Source organism: Leuresthes tenuis, unplaced genomic scaffold (genome assembly GCF_036924035.1).
Source record: "Leuresthes tenuis unplaced genomic scaffold, fLeuTen1.0.hap1 SCAF_17, whole genome shotgun sequence".
NCBI classification, from domain to species: domain Eukaryota; kingdom Metazoa; phylum Chordata; class Actinopteri; order Atheriniformes; family Atherinopsidae; genus Leuresthes; species Leuresthes tenuis.
The window spans coordinates 30,705,254-30,724,017 of record NW_027325371.1 but is presented as its reverse complement, the minus strand read 5'-3'; the positions used below and the strand labels follow the sequence as shown (position 1 = coordinate 30,724,017).

General features: G+C 41.9%; 1 protein-coding gene across 1 annotated transcript; it reads left to right on the top strand.

Annotated features, from left to right (window-relative positions):
• Nucleotides 1-11,996: 11,996 nt before the first annotated feature.
• On the top strand, nt 11,997-18,376 carry atp5mc1 (ATP synthase membrane subunit c locus 1). The gene is made up of 5 exons (XM_072368923.1): nt 11,997-12,103; nt 13,266-13,313; nt 14,101-14,181; nt 16,571-16,749; nt 17,966-18,376. Exons 2-5 carry the CDS (start codon nt 13,275-13,277, stop codon nt 18,078-18,080), a joined length of 414 nt encoding a protein of 137 aa, XP_072225024.1. The 5' UTR covers nt 11,997-12,103; nt 13,266-13,274; the 3' UTR covers nt 18,081-18,376.
• The last annotated feature ends 388 nt before the right edge of the window (nt 18,377-18,764 follow it).

Here is an 18,764-nt window from a genome sequence, read left to right as displayed (position 1 = left end):
GCAAGGCTCCAAACGTTCTCGACAACAACCTCCAGACAAGCTCTTTCTCAGGACAAGGCACAAGGAACTACTCTGTGAGATATAGTTTACAGGGAAGCAAGAGAAATACTCAGATGAAAGCGACTGGTTGTACCACAGAAGGATAACAAAGATGTGGCGAGGAGTGGTGGTGAGACCAGGGCAGATAAACTGAAGGAGAGTGGCCGTGCCAGGAGAACACTGTTGGAGGAGGGAGCAGCCACGCCTACACTCACACGAGCACTCACACAGATCCCCAACAGGGGGAGTCAAATGATGCGCACACACACACACACAAGGGAAAAGGGAAAGAGACACAAAAGGGTTCAAACACACCTGAAACCAGAGCACGGTGACAAGAGTACCCACGGGAACCCACGCATGCACAGGGATAACATGTAAACTCCTCATAATAACACTTCAGCCAAGATTCAAACCATGAGCCTTCTTGGTGTGAAGAAACAGAGCTAACCACAACTCTCACACATTAAGTGCAGTGCCGAAAAAAAATAGCTCTTTAGTAAATGGCCTCATCAAAACCCCTCCTCATCATTAATCTAAAAAGTGAGCACTATATCACTAGACTATACAGTTTTAATTGAAAGTGTTAAAAACTGAGTTGGTAGGGACACTGCCCTTGGCTGGTTTTATTCCTAAGTTTAGCACAGTACCCAGATTATTTATTATAAATAACTTTGGTCCTCTGTCTATCAATGCCCGAGTCTTAGCCAGAAACCGTAAAGGTGGAGGTGTAGCTTGACTCAGGAGACCTGGTGGTAGTATTTACAATGGCTGAATAAAATCAGTTAAATCTCTCATCCAGCATATTGCATATGAAGGTCATATATTGCACACAATACCCTCTTTTGCATTTGAGGTGCTAGATGATGTTTAATGTCCAGATAGTTGTGGGAAAGTGTGTTAGTCTTTGCTTTAATGCCCCTGTATCTCCTACCTGATTGAAGTAGGTAGAACAGGTTGTAACCAGGGTGTGAGGAGCACCTCTGTGCACCTCTTCAAGAGAGATAGAGGACAGCTGATCAGCTCTTGGACTGTCTTCATGATTCCCTGGAGTGTTCTCCTCTGTGCTGCTGTGAAGCTGGAAAAACACACACAGAGACAGTTGCACAGGATGCTCTCGATAGGTCAGCGACAAAAGGAAAGCTGATTGGGGGTGGTCGGTGGCTTGGTGGGTTAAGCAGACATCCCATATACAGAGCCTAGTCCTCGATGCAGTTGGCCCCTGTTCGAGTTTGCTGCATGTCATTCCCATTCTATCTCTCTCCACTGTCCTATCAATAAAGGCATTGAAAAGCCCAAAAAATACTTTTAAAAAAAAGGGATACTATGCAGACGGAACACATTCTGAATAAGAAAGCTACGATTTCTAAAGCAGATGGGACTTTAGGAAGAGAGACAAGGTGCACAGCCTTAGAGAATTGATTAACTATGGTAAGTATAGTTGTGTTACCTTCTGAAGAGGGAAGAGCAATGACAAAGTCGAAAGATATGCCTGACCAAGGGTGGCATGGGATGGGCAGGGGCTGCAGGAATCCGGCAGGGGGCGATGTGAGGGCTTGTTGCAAGCAAAGACAGAACAGGCGGCGACAAATTCTCTGATGTCAGAGGACATGGAGGGCCACCAGAAGCGTTTACGGATCAAAGAGATGCTTTGATGTGAACCAGGATGGCAGGCGAGTTTTGATGAATGCTCCCACTGGAGCACTGAGACCCTCGTCGGCAGTCTTCTGGCGCTGGATGCTGCTGAAGGGCCTCCAAGACCTCTTGCTCCACCTGCCACCTGACTGCTCTGACCACACAGGAAGGGGTATGGATAGTTTCCATTGTGACCTCTTCTTCCTCTGCGGAGGCAAACTGGTGTGATAGAGCATCTGGATTCTGGTTCTTGGGACCTGACCGGTACGTGACAGTAAAGTTCATCCGCCCCAGCAACAGTGCCCACCAAGCTTGGTGGGAGTTTAGTCGTGCGGAGGTCAGACAGATTCTTGTGGTCAGTCCAAACTATAAAAGGCTGAGCGGAATTTTCCAGCCAGTGCTGCCATTCCTAAAGGGCCAGGACAACTGCCAGCAGCTCTCAGTTCCCAATGTCGGAATTTCTTTTGGCTGGGGAGAGTCGTTGGGAGAAAAAAAGCACAGGGGTAAAGCTTATTGGACTGAGAGAGGCTGAGAGAGGACAGCCCCTACTCCTGAGTCTGAAGCGTCGACCTCCACTGTGAACTGCCTTTCTGGATCTGGATGGACAAGCACAGGAGCATTAGTGTTATGGCCCTTGGCCTTGGAGGAAGTGGTGCAGCCTCTCATGCAGATTTGAGTGTGGTAACACATATTGTGGATTTGCTGTTTGGAGCCTTTGGCCTGCGTCCGTCCTGTGGAAAATCTATTAGACCAGCTTCGGGACACTGGACCAATCACGATAGGTAATCTGACACCAGCTTCTGCAAAAGGCTCTGAGGAGGACTCATTCACCAGGGCAGCTCTGGACTGAGTGTGCAGCTTTCCCCCTTTGTTCTGAGATATTTGAGTGTTGGACCTATCTGTAAAAGCTTTTGTCTTGTGGATCTAAAGCCCTGAACAGCCTGTGAGGCTAAGTTAGACTAACCCTAACCCAACTTTGCTTTAGTATTTAATGAATCTACAAAAAGTTATCTATAAAAGCTATCAAAACCTAGAAATCTCTGCAATTGTTTGCGTGACTCAGGTACAAGCCAATCTGCCACGACTTTAAAGCTACCTTAGCTTGATCGGAGGTGACGGTTACTTTCTGCTGGTTAAACACCAACAAACACTGCCGCAAGAATTATGCACATGTTCCTAAATTTCCCTCATACCTGGTGGGTGCTGGGATGAAGGGCTCCCAAGGCTGAGGCATGGCCACCTGAGAGGCTTATTTTTTTCTCCACTGTCTGCATATATATTAATGGTTGGTGCCAAGGTCTGTCAAGACACAATTATTCTTATATAGGCAATTTAATCTTACAATTTTCTTGTGCATAGGTGAAAGTGATGGTTCACATCAACCATCCCCTCGGCGGCCTTCCACCTTCATACCTTTCTCTGGACCAACCCAGTTGGAGTCTTCTCCTCCTGCGGAAGGTCCTGAGCCCATGCAGCTGGGATTAGTGAGACTCACACCGGAGGAGAGGATTTGTTGCATGAAGGCAAATAGGTGCATCTATTGCAGTTCCAAGGGTCATTACATCTCTGCCTGTCCAGTGCGGCTAAAAAAAAGAGCCCACCAGTAGGGGCAGGATTACTGGTCGGCGAAACTAAAAACTGTGGCTTCTCAGCTTCGTCTACCCCTGGAACCCCTGCCTTCACCCATCACAATCTCAGCTCTGGAATGGGGTATCTTAACCACCATAACACATAAGATAAAACCCATTACCCTTTCTGTTTCTGGCAATTACTGTGACTTAATCAAGTTGTTCCAGTGTTACCCTAATTCTTGGTTACCCCTGGTAAGCAATCCATAACCCTCACAATCTCTGGTCAGACTGTCGGATTGAAAGCTGGAGTCTATTCTGCCTCTGCAACTGCCTTGTCATGATTTATCGTCTGTTTCATGTCTTGTCTCATTTCCTGTTTTATTTTGAAAAAAATCACTAACTCGTTTCAGGCATCTTGCCTTTCCTCCCGTGTCAAGCGTCTGATTGTCTTCTCTGATTCCCAAGTGTTTCCACCTGTTCCCCTTGGTCCCTCATGTGTTCAAATAGTCTGCGTTTCCCTTGTCTTGTGCCAGTATGTTGTCTCCATTGAAGTCTCATTACCAGCCTTGTCTTCAATCATAAATCCACAGCCATAGATTCCTCGAGCCTGAAGTCGAGCGATTTTTTTTTTCCCCCTTCAGAGCCATCTTTGTTGTAAGTTTTCATAGTTTATGTATTTATTAAAACAGTAAGTTTCATTGCTTTGTTTTGTTCCTAAAGTTTTATAGTGCCTCTGTTTTGTGAGTGCGTCCTTTGTTAAATCCGCCTCATTAGGAGAGCATGTCTTTGTTTTTTGTTAAATCATTCATAGCCCTTTGTTTTCCTCCCAGCGTGGAGAGTTTTTTTGTTTGTAACTTTCATAGCTGCGCTCGTCCTCCGCCGTAGTTACTGAGGAGAGCACTTAGGACTTTCACAGCCTGTTCCTTTGCTCTATGAGGAGATCCTAATCCTGCCTTGCCTGTGCTGTGTTTATATAAAATAAATCTCTTTGAATCCGAACTGACCCTGCATCTGTGGCCTGAGTCCTGAGGCCCTGATATGCCTCTGATTAGCCCTTCATTCCCGTCATCCAGTCACTCCCCGTCTGAGATCACAACCCCTTTGGTGGATTTGTCTTTCGTCCCCACCAAATATCACAACCTCAGCACAGTTTTCAGTAAGGACAGGGCCTATCACTACCTCCTCATCGGCCCCATGACTTCGCCATACCTGACAGAGAAGCCATGAAACGCTGCATCCACGAGTCTTTATCAGCATGTAGGAGTCGGGTTTGTCTTTGTGTAAAAGAAAGCTACATGACTTCGGCTCTGCATTGACTATTAGGATCTCAACCAAATCAGTCAAAAATAAATATCCTTTAGCCACTCTTCTCATTCACCTCTGAACCCATCCAGGATTCACCATCTTTACCAACCAGAATCTTCACAACGCATATCATCTGGTCAGAATTTGGGAGGGTGATGACTGGAAGATAGCCTTCAGCACATCATTAGTGCACTTTGAGTATCTGGTCTTGCCTTTTGGTCTCACAAAGGTCCCTACAGTCTAAATCTGTTTCTGTTTGAGTACTTTCTAAATCTCTGATAGAACACAAGCAGCATGTCTATAAGAGACTCCTGGACAATTGTCTCTACATGAAGGCCGAAAAATACGAACTACACGCATCCTCAGTCACTTTCCTTGGCTACATCTTCCAGAGCAGGCAGGTGAAGATGGACCCAGACAAGATAAAGGCCATGGCAGAGTGGCCTACTCCCACGAATCATAAGCAGTTACAAATATTCCTTGGTTTTATTAACTTCTATCGCCATTTCATCCACAGCTATAGCATCGTTGTTTCCCCTTTAACCAAGCAACATATTCTCATGAAAGGGTTCGTATGGAAACGTACGAAAAGTTATGTACTGATTTTCGTGCATTATCCTATGAATATCCGATGACACGAGCAACCAGTGTGCATGCACAATTCCTGCAGTGAAAAATGGCTTCCATTCGTTTCGGCTGTTAACAGGCCCCTTTCCGTCGGCGAAACAGCGTGGCAGGAATCGTCTCTAAATTAGTATATTTTGTTTCCATAACATAGCTTTTCTCACGACATAAACGTACATGTTAGGGTTATACTTTTTCAGTTGAAGAATGCGCAGATATGTTTTTCAAACCCTAATTTTGCAACCCTGGCCCTAACCCGGAAGCACAATATAAAAAACACAATTTGTACTAAATTGCTCTACACGGTGGCGGGCAGCGCCATATGTTCTGTAGTTCAAATGTGTTTCCTCTAATATGTGAAATATTGTAGCCAGGAAACTTTCAGCCCTATTATAGGTTTTGGGGTTGAGAAGCACATCTGTTTGGTCAGATTTGAACTTGCTTATAGTTAAAGGGGGGAAATCATGTTTTTTCTACTTAGTGGCACCCTACAGGAGTCCCACAATTTTTTCATACTCCTGATGTCTTTACTTTTGTCCTACATCAAAGTTTAATTTTCATCTTGCTCCAAGGCAAGGCCCTTTGAGGTGTACTTTCTCAGACCCTTATTAAGACCAAGCTGGATGAAATAATTCAAAGATATATTCAAAATATTAACGTCTGATTAACACACTGTCAGACTTAGAAATTTGGACTAGTTTAGACCCAGTTTTCCTCATAATTTACAGTGAGTTTCAAATTATGTTTTCTAATAACCTTATATGGCCAATAATACCTACTGTATCCCTTTCCCAGGCTGACAAACTAATTTCACAAACTAAAGCTTGCATATATTCCCTGAAGGAAGATTGTAAAAATAAAAAGTAAAATGTTCGCAATCAACAATGCATTATTATGTCGAAACTATTTTAAAATGTTTATTTTCCTCTGTTAATAAAAGGCAAGTCAGCCCTGACTTCAGGCTTTGCGCAGGACTGAAGCTGCCCGAACCTTTAAACAGTTAAAGGACAGATTAATCTGGGCACCTATTCTCATCCAGCCTAACTTCGATCGGCAGTTCATTCTAGATGTGGATGCATCAGACTCATGTGTGGGAGCAGTATTGTCCCAGAAGTCTGAATCTACAGGAGAAAAATATATAGGGGTGCAGTTTACCCCGAGTTTATCTCAAGCGTAACAAAATTATGATGTTGGCAATCTGAAACTCTTAGGTTTTAGGAAGAATGGAGGCATTGGTTAGAGGGAGCCAAGTAGCCTTTCATTGTGTGGACTGGGTATAAAAATCTTATCTGTTATCTACCCCTTGGTCCTTGTTTTTTAGTCATTTTTCATTCTTCACTACCTACCATCCAGGCTCTCGTAATGTCAAACCAGGTGCCCTATCCCAACACTTCTGAGGAGGAACTGGAGAGACCAGCACAGATGCTCCCCTCAACCTGCCAGGTGGGTGGCATCACTTGGTAGATCGAGGACCAGATTTGCAGAGGGTTGGTTTTGGACCAAGATGCTGGTGGTGGACCAGCTCCCTTCAGCAGCCCATTCCGCCGTTCTCCAGTGGTCTGATAACTCCAAATTTACTTCTCATGCAGGAACTTCCCGCTCCCCGCATCACTTTCCTTAAATGGTACTCCTAGGTAACGTCTTCGGACGCTGACACAGTATGGAATGTACCTCTGTCTTTTTCACTTGTGCCAGGAGTAAGATCAGCAATCAACCACCATCAGGCCTCCTTCAGCCTCTGGAGGTCCCCGGTCGGCTCTGGTCTCACATCTCTTTGGGCTTCGTTACAGGCTTGCTGTCCTCACAAGGTAAAACAACCATTCTCACCATCAGACTGTTTTTGTAAAGCTGCCCACTTCATCCTGCGAGATAAACTCCCATCATCCTCAGAGACTGCGGACCATTGTGTCTTCCGCCTGCACGGCAATCCCTCAGTCGTGGTGTCCAACTGACAAGTATGGCAGTCTTTCTGCACCGCTTTCTGTTCAAACCAACAGTGATCATTTTCTGTAAGATGTCTTGAAATGTCTTGCTCCTATTGGACTATTAAAAATCACTAAATTTTTTCTTATAAGTTACAAATTTTTGTGTAGTTTACTCACACACACACACCACTCACACAGATCTTTGGTGTTTATCTTCACTTTTAAGCAATGTGTCTTAGCATTGCTACTGTGGCAACATGTAGATAGTTGTCATGGTGAGGTCAGCTGTGCTGCTGCCTCAACCAATCATGGTGGGAGACTGCCACATTGAGGCGGGTGTAAAGCACCTGACCCTAATGCTTGCTGGGGGCTGGGTTATGTCACACCTGTGTGTGTCCTCCATGCAGTGACAGGTAGGCTGTCGGCAGCAGCTGCATTTCTCCCGTATGTCATCCATCCAGTATTAATTTTGGTTATTGTTTTATAAAGGGTCGCTTGGGTGTTGCTGCTGGGTGCGCGCTGCCTACCACTCCATATGCTCTTGCTGTCCGCCGCTGGTAGGTGTGCTTTTTCCTCGTGTCCTCCCGTTTGGCATTGCATGCATGGCAACCTGTGTTTATTTACAGGTTACTCCCGTGAAGCGTCGATCCCTCCACTCCACGCCGTGTTGGCCGGGACTGTCTGACCGGTATGTTGCGCAGTGGGTTTAGCTTCCTCCTCCAGCCAATTGTAGGTTGCTCATTGTTAGTTTGTTTTTGTTGTAGGTGACTGACTAATCTGCCCGTACAACCACTGCTGCTTTGCCTCTGTTTGTCTCTGGTCATCTTCGTCCTATTTAAAAACATTATTATTTGGACTGAGCGCTGTGCCTTACTGAAACTGAGCTTAGTCTGGAACCACGTTTGTGGGAGCAGTCAGCCTTGTGTCGGGCACTCACTGCCTCACCTCGGCCTCTGATCGCCTCACCCGTTTATTCGGACGGCAATAGCTCTTCCTTGTTGAGCGAAGCGGTGGCTCGGCAACACGGTCTCTTTTTTAGTTTATGCAGCCTGTGTGCATGCGAGAGAGGACCGTGTTGAAACATTGTTTTTCATTGATTAGTTATTGTTTGTTTTCATTACCGTTCCTAACTAGTTGCTCTCGGGTCTCCCCCATTCAGGTGCTGAGCCTACGGTGGTGGATTGGTGTCCTGGTCACAGTGTCCCTTTTTGTATTGTGTTTGTACTTGATTCGATTGATTTCTCTTTATTTTCACTCAAGTGTCGTGTCCATGGGATCCCCCTGCCCCTTTGGATGCAGTCTTTCACAGTAGGTCTCAGCACTGACTGGTCCCCTTTATTTCTCCCCTCAGTGAGTAATATTTTTAACATTAGTTTTTTTTAACTAGGAACTTGTGTAAATAAAAAGTATTTTTGTATTAATCAAATTGCTGTCTCTGCCTACTTGCATAACGGACTTCAGTGCCTTCTTCCAGTTGGGTTAGTCCATTTAAAAATAAATTCCCTGGGTGAAATTCCCAGGGTGGCGTTTTCTGGCAACAGCCGGGACCCCAGACTCACTGGGTGGCATCCGGAAGAGGAGGCATAGCCCTAAAGTCAAAAAAGGAAAAGGAAAGATTTTCCCCACTCAACAAGACACCCGCTGAGGACAAAACCCTGGTAATTGGCAGCTCTATAGTCAGAAATATGCCATTACAGACACCAGCGACCATAGTCAAATGCATTCCAGGGGCCAGAGCAGGCGACATAGAATCCTATTTGAAACTGCTGGCTAAGAAAAAGTGTTAATAGGGTAAATTAGTTACTAATGTCGGTGATAATGACATCCGGTTATGCCAATTGGAGGTCACTAAAAACAATGTTGCAGCGGTGTGTAATTTTGCCAAAACAATGTTGTAGTTTTGTCTGGACCCCTGCCAAATCTGACCAGTGATGACATATTTAGACACTTGTCCTCCTTCAACCACCCTTTGTCTAGATGGTGTCCAGCAAAAAACGTGGGCTACATAGATAATTGGCAATCTTTCTGGAGAAAACCTGGTCTAATTAGGAGAGACGGCATCCATCCCACTTTGGAAGGAGCAGCTCTCCATCCATCCATTTTCTATACCGACAGTCCGTTAATCGGGTAGCAGGTGGGCTGGAGCCTATCCCAGCAGTCAGAGTTGAACCTGGGACCCTCTCACTGTGAGGTGACAGTGCTAACCACCACACCATCGCAAGGGTTGAAAGTCAATTCTTTAAATTTCCCATTGCTCCGAAAATCAAAGTCATGCAATTTGAAATTATTAATAGAATTTATCCATCTGGAGAGTTTTTACGTCATTGTTTTTTTTTTTGTGGTGAGGAAATTGAAACCACTGAACAGCTGTTTTTTTTTTAATGCAAGCTTGTAAAGGTTCTATAGGATGACTTAAATTATTGGTCAGTTTGTAGACTTCATATTCTACCTGATTTCTCTAAAGAAGATGTTCTGTGTGGGTGTTTTACAAACAACAAGAATACTGATTTTACAGAGAATGTGATAATCATTCTTGGTAAAAATATTTTCATACATAAATGTCATTATATAAAGATGAACCCTACTTTCTTTAAAGTAGGATACTTGCTACAATAAAGTATATATCCAACATTTTAAATGTTAAAATGTTTTTCAACATTTAATGTTAAAAAACATACATTGATTTTTGAAAACATTTAATGTTTTAAAGCCATTCCGGGATAAAGAATTATGAATTTTTTTATTATATTATTTTTTCTCTTTAAAATTCATGAATTGGTATGTTTTTGAAAGGTTTAGACTGAATAAAAACCTCTAGTACATTTTATTTAACTTTGTAATCATTGCTTGTCTTGTTTTTTCTTTTGTTTGTTTGTTTTTGTCTCTTTTGCTCTTGTCTGCTTTATTTATTTATTTATTCTTTAATTATAAATCTTTATTAAGAAATTAAATGCAATACAGTGCTATACAAAACTGTAATGACAACCACCAGGGGGCTACAAATATTCAGAGGCAGTATTTCAGAATATCAAATTACACAAATACATTAAAAAGAGCAAATAAATAAAAAGTCTTAATGGCTTTCATATTAGTGGAATGTCTAATAGTTTTAATATATTGTTATGTTCCAATAGGACACCACATATGGGATTGGTACAACATCTTCCTGAAATAATGAGGGTACACGACGATTACTATTGCTTGTTGAAGAAAAACAGATTTGAACAGTTTCAAGTTTGGTTGGATCAATGGGTAATAATGTTGGATCCCGTCCTGCTGTACTTTTCAGGAACATAATTACTCCATCAGGGATTGCATTTATAATAATGTTAAATTAATTATTAGGGATTATGATAGTATATTTTAAGATAAAGTCTTGATATGTCATTAATGACCCATCTGGGTTAAAAAATGACGAACCAAGAGTATGTTGTGAGTAGTCTGCTTTGTTCTGATTGAAACGGATGCTTCTTGTACTGTACCATATTTTTGTTATTTGTACATATTATTCAATAAAGTTTTTTTTTTTTTTTTTAAAAGAACGGACTTCCTGTACTCTGACTAATAGGTGCATTTTGTCTGTCATAGAGATATAAACATAGACGCCGCATCGACTGTGGAAGCGCGTGCCGAAAGCGCCGCCATCTTGGTACAGGGCAGCAGAGGCAGCGGTGCATGAACTGTCGAAGGAAAGAGATACTTCTTAAAGTAGAATTATTCGCTGAATTTTGGACCGATTTCCAAACGTATTGATTTGTTAAAAACGTCACACATGTAGCTATGATACATGGTGCTTGGATATTTTAAAAATGCAGTTTTTCTTTCCTCAGAATTTCCCTTTAGCTGAACCTCATTTTAATGTTGTGAGTATCGGCATATAATATTTTTCAAACACAAGAGAGCATCAAGGCCCTGGTCATATTAAAAAATGTATCGCATTTGCTCTCTTCCACTCATTTTAGACACTGAAATACACGAGTAAACATTAAAACATACCGTAGTGTGTTATGTCCCTGTCACTTAGACTTAGACAGTTTAGCTCATACCCAGGGTGCAAACAGTGGGACTGAGGGATGAAATTAAGAATGTGGGCCAGCTACATCAGTGAGCGATGAGTTTTAAACATATTTCCACCCCCCCTTCCACTAGGACCACAATTATGCTTTGCCTGCTTCTCCCACTGTTCTAAAAGCCAGACTTATTGAAGCTCTGGAGTGGAGAGTCTGGAGCGCGAGAAGAGGAATAGCACGCTCCGGGAGCGCTCTTCGCGAGCATCTGAGGGAGAAAAACCTCATTAACGAAGAGCTGAAAGACAGACTTGAATGCTGCTCGGGTAAAATGGAAATACTAATTTGAATATTTTATGCTGTTTTTTTTAAATAAAGGCATGAATACACCTGAGCGTTTTCTGGGTTATTTTCGTTTCTATCCATGTCTGTCTGTCATGTCTCACGTTTGACAAACAAACCTCGTGAACATAGCTTGACAACGGAGGGATTTATGATAACTTTTATTGTGTAGAAACACCATTCCGCCATAGATATAATGTAAGGTCGGAGTGAGTGGCACTGTACCAAGATGGCCGCCCTGTAGGCACGCCCCTCTCGTGAGCGGCAGCAGTCAAAGTGGCGTCAATCTATAATGTATATGCATAGGACATTGGATGTGCGTTGAAAGGACGCTCTTTGTAGATTCGTTGTTCTCTCTTACGTTGTCCAATAAATTTAATGAACGTTCATTTAGTCCCACCTTTATAAATAATTCAGCAAGTCAAAAACATTGTGTAGCAATAAAACTCTGCGCGATAGGCTAAAAAGGCGGATGTGATGTGGTCATATACTAATTGTAAATGAAGGAGGGTTCTTTTCTAACCAATGGGTGTTTAGGACATATATCCGGAGATTATAAATGGCAAGGTGACTGGCGGTTTAATCCAACACTTATTGGCTCCCGCTTTGCACAAGAATAACCATCTCCGGACCCTCCGAAAGCTGTCACGAACTGGTAATATTGCCCCCTGTTACCCATCACACATTCTCTACTCAGTTTGGTACATATGTAAATGTATATAGCCTACGTCTGGTATGTTCATGTTTGCATAGCACGCATGTATAGTGAGTAGTCATTAGATTGCGAGAAAGCAAGGTCGGAGTTTCAATGATTTGGTTTTGGCTTTCGTCTGTCAGCCTGTTTAGTGTACTTTATGTGACGGCTAGCTGCAAACAAATAGCGCGAATGTCGGAGACGGTGTCATTGTCATTTTATTAGCACTGGGTCACGAAGCGAGCACAACGCGCTTTAGCGACTCAGACCAAAACTTGAATTTGGATTGTTTGAGGGCCTGGGCCTACGTGACTTCAAATTATTCCGCCGCTGCAAAGAGACTGTTTTCGGAGTCCAGTGACGTCACGAAACCTCTTGTTATTACAACGCGGTAAAGTTTTTTAAGCAGGGTGTGCACCGTGTTTGCTTTCTAGGCCACATGTGCTCACCTGTGCCTTATTTTTGACCTTCACGCCTGCAGACTGGTTAGCGTAGCAATTTAGCCCCCCCCCCCCCCCTTGGTAAACGGACTACTAAACCCTGTAATAAGTGACGTGGATATGTGAGCTAACCTCCTTTCTCGTTTTTTAAACTGAAGACGTCTTTCAGGGGATACTTTAAAGCCACTCATTTATTTATTTTATAGCCTCTATGTATGGTTAGCACTGTCCCAAATCACTTGTAGCAGTAGTCATTGTAGTTGGTTAAGCTTCTTGGCTAAACACTCCAGGGCTCCATCTAACCCAAGTTTAATTCATGAGTTTGAGTTCACAGTTTAACATTAAATAGCCAGACTCAAGACAACGTTTTAAGTGCAACAAAAGAATCCCCAGTATGGTATAATCACACTCGGCAAAGGATTTTAAGCCCGAACTGAACACATGGCTTTTTTTGTTTGTGCCCCCCCCCCCCCCCCCTCCCCCCGTGTTGTCTGGAATTGAATTCCCAGCTATGTAGCATGATGGTATGTTTCTGTTTTAACAAGCGTTTCCTCAGGCGCTGTTAGCTCTGCAGCATGTAACTAAATGCACTGTTTACTTTGAACATGCAGCCTTTGATAAACATCTGCTTGATCAAAAAGAATCAAGGTTTTGAGAAGACTTAACCTCTTCCCTCTTTCCAGGTTCCAGCCATGTATGCCTGCTCAAAGTTAGTCACGTCTCCTGCTGTGGTATGCAACAAGTTGTATATTTTAAGAATACGTTTGTGAATATATAACTGTTGTGTGGTGATTGAACGTAAATGGCAAAAACATATATGAGCCGTAATTATACACCAGTAATAGAATAGCAAACTGTATTGTACTTGTCTTTAGTGGATGCACATGGGTAAGAAGTATAGGTTAGTACTTTTCAGTGTCTTTGTTTTTGAAAGCTGCTTGTCAGTAAATGATGGCTGTTTGTTCCATGTTCTTTGACAGTTGTACACTGACTGCCACATCTATGCCAGTTGACCTTGCAGCATGTTGGACATGTCATTCATGGAGGTGTTTTGGAGTACAAAGTTCAGTTTATATCTGGCACACTGTATTGAAACATATTGGCCTTGGGAAGCTGCTATATTCTGATACCATTTAGATCAGTTGATTAACATTGGAACATAAACCCAGAAAAGTATTGAAAAATATATTTTTTTTTTATTGACAAATCACAGCATTCCCTGATTTACCAAGCTCAGAATACTGATTTGAGAAAATATACAAGAAATCCCCAGATTACTTGATTCCAATTTTTACAACTAAATACATGACTAAAAATGCCAAAATGTCAGTCATGTGTGGTTGCATTTCTACAGCATTAATTTTCCTCAATAGATTAATTTTGATGTGCCATTAACATAACCACAACCTTAATTGTTAAATGTCTTGTTTTTTGTTTTTCTTACTGCTTTGAAGATGAGAGGAAAATTTTGGAAGTGCATTACATGTTGTCTCTCCAAATATGTCTGCTCATCTTTAGCTGCGTGGGGGGTCCAGAGTCCTCGTCCGGCCGGTCTCGGCCTCCCTCTTCAACAGACCTGAAGCCCCAGTGGAGCAGCAGGTTGGTACTTTCACCCTCAGCTTTCTAACTCACAAAGTTTACCCGTACCAAGATGACTAGCATAAGGAACATATTGGTGTATGACTTAAAAGGGTGTCATTGACTGTATTTTAAGATATTACAGGTCTCAAGACTACCTTTTCCACTAGACGCTCCTAACTCAAAATTTTAGAAGCATTGTCACAGTTGACTGTTCCACAAGGCTTTCATATCTTATCCAACTTTCTTGCATCACTGATAAATGACATGGTAATAAACTGATCATTTTATAGTTAACATTTTTCTGTCCTTTCAAAGGAAATCTTGGCGTTATGTGGTGCTTTAAGAGGAAAAACTTTTTTTTTTTTTTTTTTGTCATACTGGAGATATCATGTACATGTTCATGTATTTGGCAGACGCTTTTATCCAAAGCAACTTATACTCATAGCCCAGGTAGTCACCCACATGAAAGGCAGCAGTCTTACCGTGACACTATCCAGTTACTGTATCACAAATTGATTTTTATGAATCCACTCCTTCAGGATAACCAGCATGTCTATATTTTGAATACTTTCAGTTAATTCACAAAGTGTTTTTTTGCTTTCTGAGAGTCAAATACACCCTTAAAAAAAGGAAAAAAAGACCCTTGTGAGCCAAGATTCTGATAAACAACGGCTCTTCCTTTCCACCTGCAATGTTTCATGCACTGAATTTTGTTGAGTTGATTTCTACCTTTTAAAATGCTGCTGGCAGACATGGTGCCATTCCTTCAATACATCTTCTGTCCCAGAAGTAATTAATCGTACTGTTGAAGATTCATTCAAGAGTTTCATGTTTAAAGTTGATAGTTGAGTTGGCAAACTAGTTCTCTAACTAAAGTTTGGCCATGACGCTGGTACAAGATGTGCATAGTGTCTATCTTAGCAAAATTTATACCTTACAAGTGTTTCCTGTTGGAGTAGCCGAGGAGTCTCTCAAAGCCTTTGAGATTTGCTCAGCCTGTGAAACGGAAATGAGATCAGGCTGCTTATCAACCAAAGACAGGTAAATGACAACCAACTCTACTTTGTTCGCACATGGAATTATTACTAGATTACATCCTGCATATCACCCCCAATGTATTCCAACTTACCCTGGTGCATCTAGTTGAAAAAATATTGCTTCACTGCCCAAAATGGTCACAAACTGCAACTGAGTAGTTTCAGCCTGGATAGTGCAGTGGTAAAATTGCAACCTTTCGTGTTGGTGACCTGGGTTCACCTTAGGCAAGACCCCCTTACCCTACCAGTGTAAGTTGCTTTGAATAAAACAGTCTGCCAAATGCATAAACGCAAACACGCAGTCTGGACCTAGACATGGCAAGGCAAGGTGTCACCCATTACTTGGCATTGGAGTGCAGCATGTTGTCATTCACACAACAAAAACACACCTTGCAATGCAAGACAACACTACCGTTACTATCTACTAGATTTGTTAGTCTAACTCCTCAACTGTAAACATTGTTTTAGAACTACAATACCCGAAGAGGAAAGATGTGTTTTCTTTGAAGAATCTCCCAAAAATACTGACTACTTAAGTTCAAGATGTCAGAGAGCTGCTGTCAAAATAGACATAGTGATCCACAAGCAATAGTTTTAATAGAGAAATTAATTCTAAGATTAACAACTAGCAGGAATTGGTTGCACTGCACTCTTATGAAACTTCAACATAGGCTTAAACCTAAAGCTGCTGTCGCTGCTGCTTGATGTGTAAATGTGATGCAAGTTCACTAAACACATTGATCAGGAATGACAACTACCACAGCAAGTATACAGCTATATTCAGTTTTATCAGACTGATATGACTGAGCATAAGACCGACTCCTGAGCAGAAATGGATTGAAGGATTTGACATTTAAGATGGAACTGTACATGCATTCGACATGATTATGCAGAAAACTCTGGTTCAAATTTGCATTTGTCAGGGTTCTCGGGCCTAAACACTACTATTGGGTTCATCCATTTCTGTGCTGTCCAAAACAAAGAATAAATATTTTTGGCAGCAGCTGTGCAAAGAAGTGTTTTTGCAGTGCGTCTGTTACTTTTCTTTTGGTTAGCTACAGCATGCTAAAATAGTTTGCTTTGAAAGCTAGATAGGCATGACTTTATGGTAGTTGACTAATAATTTCACTGTTTATCATTTTAACACTTTTTTTTCTTCAATATTAATGAAGAATAACAGTCCAATAAGTCGGTGTTCATACTGAATGTTTTGGCTAATTATGCTATCAAACTTGGAGTGCGCAAAATTGAATTGATTGAATGGCTAAAAATAATTGTTGCTACTGTGGTAAATATTAACTCTGACTTACTAGCTCATGGCTAGAGCAGTAGTGTCATCCACTGTAGTTTCTTTAACTTCTCTGCTTTAGGCCCTGATGCCAGTCGGTCAGTCTGCAGGCCTAACCCGCTTCTTCCAGACCAGTGCTACCACCCGGGACATTGACACGGCTGCCAAATTTATTGGTGCTGGTGCTGCTACAGTTGGTGTTGCTGGTTCAGGAGCTGGAATTGGAACGGTGTTTGGCAGCCTCATCATTGGTTATGCCAGGTAACCATGTTTTATCAACCACATCTGTGACTTGGTAAAGATCTTGCACATAATCTTTGAAGGGCTCATGTTGAGGCTTCTCATAAGCCACTGTAGATCTGGGATGCTGTGTTAAAGTTGAATTAAGACCAGAGGGTCTTTTTTCTCCAAATATCTTAAACCAGTATTTTATTCACAATATAACAGAAAACAATATTCTCTTTGATCAAAATGAGTTTATTATAAAACATACCCATTTTTTTTCCTTACATAAAGTAGTGAAAATAAATGATGGAATCTCATTGTAATTTGCATTTCAAATAACTGCACAAATCTAAGAATGCAAATCACTCTGCAGTTAAGTTATTGCAGGGCTGTTGCACCTGGCTGATTGGCAGGAAACATGGCCTCAACAGGAGAGCCGTCAGTAGAAAGGATGGAGAGGATTAAGTCTTAAAAGAAGGTAATTCAGTTCAGTGTGGCAGAAGAGTTTGGTTGTTCCCAGTTGTCTCTGTATAACATTTTAAGCAAATGCACATGTTGTGAAAGGGAAAGTATCTGAAGGAAATTGCATATCCATCCAGGAAAGCCAAACAAATGTTCACTAATGCTCAAAGAGAAGGAAACCAGGTTACAGTGAGCTAAAACAAAGTATTCATGGACTGAGGATGGTTGCATGAAAGTGATATTCCAGCAGCCATGCGTGCCGATGAAGTTGTCCCAGTAGAGGTGTGTGTAGAACTCCCTCTGTTATCTCTCCTATAGCTGCAAGTAGTGTATAAGTCCTTCATTTGTAAGTCTCTTTGGATAAAAGCATAAATGCGTAAACATAAGTAGCCACATAACAGCACCTATGTGCTAACAGAGCTATTGTACGCGTTCATTCTTCTTAAAGTATTGGTGAAATAAAGACAGATAATGCCTTATTTAGAGGCTGCATCGTCTAAGCCCCATTCACTCTGTTATATGGATCTCGAGTTATCTAAATATCTTCCGAAGGACTCCGACTTTCACCAAACTGTTCTCAGTGAGTAGATAAACGTATTTCATGCCAGAGATAAGGTTTAAAAATATTTTTAAAATGGGTTTAAAAATACCGGAGTCCCCCTTTAACATAGTGGACAATGCTGTGCATCCCTGACATAATGGTTATTAAACAATTAACTGTCTTTAGTAATTATCAATGTATTACCTTAAATGACAGCATGTCATTCCACCCGTCTGCCTTCCTCCACAGGAACCCCTCCCTGAAGCAGCAGCTTTTCTCCTATGCCATTCTGGGATTTGCTCTGTCTGAGGCTATGGGTCTCTTCTGTCTGATGGTGGCGTTCCTCATTCTGTTCGCGATGTAAACTTGGAAATGCAACCACACCATCCCCTTTCTCTTTCCCCGACTGCCTTGCTCCCATATCCCTCCCTCTTAACTCTGAAAAGAAGTGGTGGTTCTAAAACGGGAACTTAGGTGGAAGGCCATTCCAACTAACACAAAAATATTAAAGGATACTTGCAACGGAGGTTAACAAAATAAACTTCCAACCCTCCATTTTCATGTTCCTACTTTTATTTTATTTAATTTTTTTTCAAGTTTTATGTAAAACCTCACATTGTTTGAAATCTGTCCAAAATAAAGACTTGGGATGACAAAAAATGGCCTGTTTGTTTTATCTTGTGATGCTTAATGTGGACAATTGCATGTGGTAAGCAGTGTCTGAGTACAAGCAATGCATTGTTTTGCTTTTCTCAATTAAGGTTTGTCGTCTTCAGAAATACACCAACGGACCACAGAATTGGCTTCTTTTAATTAAGGTAACTAGAGGAGCATTTATAAGGGGCGGTGACATGGAGGTAACTGGACTTTATTTATGTAGCTCTTTTTTTAGTCTAGTTGCCGGCTCAAAGCTCTTTTATTCTACAAGCCACATTTAACCATACACACGCTCATTCAACACTATACAGTATTGCTGGGTTTTCCCTCGATCACACCAGTGGGTGTGTTGGACCACCATGGGGTTCGGTGTCTTCCTCTAGGGCACTGA